Raw genomic sequence first — 5,000 nt, 5'->3', positions numbered from 1 at the left:
AATCTCATCTAATGATAAAGCTCCTAAAACAACAAGACTGTGCTTCAGCAGTTCAGATGATGAAGATGATCGTCCTCTAAACATCTGAGCTTCTTCAGCACTTCTATCATCTAGCAGCTACACCTCATTCAGCGTTATCAGAAATAATCAAGACAGACTCCACAGTCAGCTGTACTTCTGTCCATGTGTCCAAACGCTTCACTCGAGCGTTGAGTCAGAATAAAGATCGTTCATTATCCACATTCATAAGAATAAAGGTTCTCCATGGAACCTTTCCATCGGACCAAAGGAAAACGCTGCTGAGAAAGAACAAAAAACAACATGACGGAGTATTTACAGCGATGCCACGGAGGAACCATTCGGGGTTTCTCTAAAGAACCTTTCAGTTGGGGTTTTCTTCCTTTTATAAAACCCAAAGAACTGGTTTCAAATGGTCTTTAATGGTTTGATTGATTTTAAAGGTTTTGGGAACCATCAATGGCAATAAAACCATGTCAGAAGCGCTGATGGTTTAATCTACAAATACTAATATAAACATCCAAACCATCAACTGTTAGCCATTAAACCATTACACTCGGAAGAATTTGCATCCATGAAGATCCTTTAACAGACATGGAAACCTTCCATTGAACAAAAGGTTCGTTATAGTGGAAAAAGATTATTAAATGTAGAAAAGTGTTTCAATGAAAGGCTCTTTGGGGAACCCAAAATGGTCATTCTATGGTATCACTGCAATAATAATAATAATAATAATAATAATAATAATAAAATATGGACCTTTATAAGAGTGTATCAAGTGGTTTCCAGTAGTGTGTTTTGGGACAAATGTCAATTATATCCATTAGAACCAATGCAGACAGTTTTGGGGAAAGATACTTTTAAAAGTTCTGCATTACTCCATGAAAAAGTAAATAATTGAACTACTTTGTTAATTTTCATTGAGGCAATGAATTACATCACTTTTGCATTGCCTTTTATCACCTGTATTGGGCTTGCTTACTCATTTTTTAAACAAAAAAAGTAATATTTTTTACACCAAAAGTGAAATGAATTATCTCCAGCCTGAAGGAAGATCTTCCGTCTCAGATTTCTCTCAACAGATCTGTCATTCAAAACATGAGAAAACAAAGTATCTGGCTTTACTCATCTGACAAAGTAACTCTGGTATTTCATTGTAAATTCAAAAGTAATACCTTTCTTCATTAGTGACTTGAATAAAGTAATTTGATTACATAACTTGCGTTGCTTGTAATGCGTTCCCCCAACACTGTGGAGTTCTATTTTTATTCATTTTATTGTTTTCAGCAGATTCTTTTACACTTTTATTCAGAACTGTTCACTCAAAGATTCTTTGGGGAACCAAAAGTCGTCCGTTTATGGCATTGCTGCCAAAGAGACCCATTTTGGAACCGTTTGGAAGTGCAGCAGAACTCTCTCTGGACGCTCTACAGGACCTGGAACTTCCAGGAGTTCTGGTCTTTGTAGTCCAGACAGTCCGCAGCGTTGAAGTTCAGCTTCCAGGACGCCGTCTGGTCTTTGTAATCTAAGCAGTCGACGGCGCCGAAGCCCAGGGACGCGGCGGTGTAGCCCTGCGACGAGAACGAGGCGGGCGACTGGCTGAGGGCCCCGCTCATGGGGCTGAGAGCGCCCCCTGTGGCCGACAGCTGCGGGTGCATGGGGGACAGATACGAGCTGCAGTCCAGCCCGGTGAAGTAGGACGAGGAGGCGTAGCTCTGCCCGTAGGCCGGGGCCTGGGTGTAGGTCATGGGGTAGGCGCTGGAGCGCTGCAGGCAGGGCGTGCTGGAGACCGACAGAGGGTCCTGGAGCGGAGAGATGGAGGCCGGGCTCCAGATGGACACGGTGGCGCTGGTGGAGCTGGAGCTCGGGGTGATGGCTGTGCCGGGTGGAGGAGGAGGTGGAGGGCTGTAGGTGTTGGTGCTGGCGCTGGGCTCACTGACGCTGGGCTCTCGGGCCGGAGACGACTTCTTCTTCGGTGGTCTGGGTTTGGTCTGACCGCTGGTCTGTTGCTGCTGCTGTTGACGGCACTTCGCACGACGGTTCTTAAACCACACCTGCAAAGAGAAGTGACGTTTAAATGAGTAAAAAGTGTTTACAAAGTGCTTTTCAGAAGAGAAATAAAAGTGTGCATTGATAGAAAAATAACCATTCATTATAGAAGAAAAAAACATAATACAGCAATAAAATAAATGAAAGAAAAGGTGATTTTTGTGAACAAGTGCTGCAAACATTGAGAGAGTTTATAATTTCTTCAAGGTTGTAGTCTAAGGTATTAACTAAAACTAAAACTATTAAAAAAGAGAAATATATAAAAATAAATGTTACCTGAAATAAAATACAATCATTTAGTTTAATGTAGGCTACTGAAAAAAACCTTTCATTACAAAAATTGATAATAACTATATAGATTTATTTAAAAACAGACTTATTAACAAAATAACTAAAATTAAAACAGAATAGAAAAAACTAATCTAAGCAAAATATGAACAAAAACTAATTTAATGTATATATGTAATAGAACCCCCCCCCCCCTCCAATATCCAATGAACACTTTCTTATTTTAGTGGGAGGATAATATTTTAATAATCTGAAACTTTTCCACTAATAGACGTTAGTTAGAGAAGCGCCATGTTTAGATATAAATATATATTTAACATTTGAATCTTGAGAAGAATATTTTCCTCTGTAGATCCGGGTAATACTCTGGAGGATGTGTGTAAACAGTGGTCATCGCTGTCTCTGCGGGACTCACCTGGACTCTGGACTCGGGCAGGTTGATCTTGAGAGCCACTTCCTCTCTCATGAAGATATCCGGGTACCGTGTCTTGGCGAACAGTGCCTCGAGGATGTCGAGCTGCGCGCGCGTGAACGTGGTTCTCTCGCGCCGCTGCTTCCGCGGAGTATCTGATGAAGAACCACACGAACACAGTTAGTCTTTAGTGTGCATCTATCTATCTATCTATCTATCTATCTATCTATCTATCTATCTATCTATCTATCTATCTATCTATCTATCTATCTATCTATCTATCTATCTATCTATCTATCTATCTATCTATCTATCTATCTATCTATCTATCTATTTCCAAAATAAGTTCAAAAGTGTAATCGTTTAGTTGTTTTAGTGCACACTTGAAAGCATGGATTTATGGAAGGTCTGTGCATGAGATGTCATATTGTTTTACTTCCATAAAGCATTTAACATTTATCATTCTTGATTTCGTCTTATATGTCTGAGGATTATAATAAAGGCATTTATTCTTTAAACGCGCGTTAATGAGCAGAAATCAGCAGCACTGATTATGAAATTAATTCGAGCTTACAATGATCATTAGGCTACCTCTCTTCTGGCTAATAAAACCCCTCAAACGAATATACTTTTACGAAATAAATCACCATCTGATTAGAAATTATATATTATATGAATATTATTTATATTAGAATTATCGGAACTCGCATTTCAGAAAAGGTTCAAACAGTCGATGAGTTTAGAGTTTAGAGTTCATCTCATTTGTTGCCTAACTTAAAATTCGATTTTTTTTTAACGAAAGAATTAATTCAATAGTCTAATGCTCGCACACGGCTAATCTGCAAACGCGATGACACACACAAATATTTTTCTTTGCATTCATAAATTAATAACCTAATGTTTATAAATCATGCTTTTAAGTCTTTTTAAGTTGTTTTTTTTTTTTTACATATATTAAAAGTGCGTTTTAAGAATGCTTTACTGTGATATTAGTTTATATTTTTCTAAAGTCGTTGGTTAAACTGAAACATAAAATAATATTAATCGATAATAAAGATAAGCTGATCTTCACCTTTGCGCGCAGTTTCAATTTAAAGCGTTAAATATCACATCTGACATCGGAATTCTCATTCCTAGGTTATGATGATGAAGCAGTAGATTCATGGATCAGAAATGAAGCGGGGGTTCAGTCAGTACTCACTGGGGTAACCGACAGCGGAGTGCAGGAGGTCCATCCCGGTACCGGACAGAGTCAAGCCGTTCACCGAGTAATGAGGCTGTTTCATGTAGGACATCATGACTATAAACTCTCTCTCTCTCTCTCTCCTCTCTCTCCTCTCTCCTTCTGTCTATCTGTAACGGATCTTTAGTTTGGCGCTGACTGTCTGCAGACTCAGTCTCTCGGAGCTCCAGCGGGCATCAGTGGCGGGGTGCTCGGTGCTCGGTGCTCGGTGCTCGGTGCTCGGTGCGCGTCCGTCTCCGTGTGACAGAGAGATGAAGTGAGGAGGAAGCTGCGGCTAATTAGAGACGGACAAGACCTGAACAAACCCCTCCCTCCATCCCTCCATCCCTCCACCCCTCCCTCGCTCTCAGATTCAAGAAGTTATACTTGCATTTAAATGTAGTCGCTTTTATCCAGAGTCTCTTTTAAAAGCGGAAAACAGCAATCTATATAAATATCATATCACGAATATTCTGTGTCTGCGTGAAGTATTTAATTTATTGCGCAGTTCATGTTCGTATAAATAACGCAATAAATCACGCAGAGCTCCTAGTTTAAGAATCTTTAAAGGGAATAATTTCGGAACCATTCAATTATCAGTTTTTAGTGCTCTTACAAAAATTATTAAAAGTGTGTTTTTACATCGATACCATAAAATAATATTTTTTCCTCCCAGAACCTTTAATAATAATAAATAATCTAAAGAATAATTTTCCATCTGAAACGAAAAGATCCCATGCATGAGAAAAGTTCTTCATAGATGCCAATAAAAGAACCCTTATTTTTAAGAGTGAGTAAAATTGTAATAATCTGAAGAAGCATCGATGAAGAAACTTTATTTTTAAGAATACAAACATAAGAAACATCCCCCTACTATAAAGTATTTTTTCCATGGATGTAAATGGTTCTTTATGGAATCATTGATGGCAAATAAAAAAGAGTTGTTCGTTATTTATCGATCATATTCGTTTTTGAAGATTTATTTATTTCCGCCGGTGTCTAAAAACCTTT

General features: G+C 38.7%; 1 protein-coding gene across 1 annotated transcript in view; it reads right to left on the bottom strand.

The window, feature by feature from the left end:
• Positions 1–4,254, bottom strand: part of LOC128029120 (homeobox protein otx5-like) — a 4,761-nt gene extending 507 nt beyond the window's left edge. The window contains exons 1-3 of the mRNA XM_052616671.1: positions 3,969–4,254; positions 2,771–2,922; positions 1–2,072 (exon numbers count right to left, since the gene is read on the bottom strand). The exon at positions 1–2,072 is cut by the window's left edge and continues 507 nt beyond it. Of these exons, the coding sequence (XP_052472631.1) occupies positions 1,446–2,072; positions 2,771–2,922; positions 3,969–4,065 (876 nt within the window). The 5' untranslated portion in view covers positions 4,066–4,254 and the 3' untranslated portion in view covers positions 1–1,445. The remainder of the gene's footprint in view (positions 2,073–2,770; positions 2,923–3,968) is intronic.
• Positions 4,255–5,000: the final 746 nt, after the last annotated feature.

Source organism: Carassius gibelio, chromosome A15, assembly GCF_023724105.1.
Source record: "Carassius gibelio isolate Cgi1373 ecotype wild population from Czech Republic chromosome A15, carGib1.2-hapl.c, whole genome shotgun sequence".
In the NCBI taxonomy this organism is placed as follows: Eukaryota; Metazoa; Chordata; class Actinopteri; order Cypriniformes; family Cyprinidae; genus Carassius; species Carassius gibelio.
The sequence above is the reverse complement of the archived record's forward strand: the minus strand, read 5'-3'. Positions and strand labels throughout refer to the sequence as shown.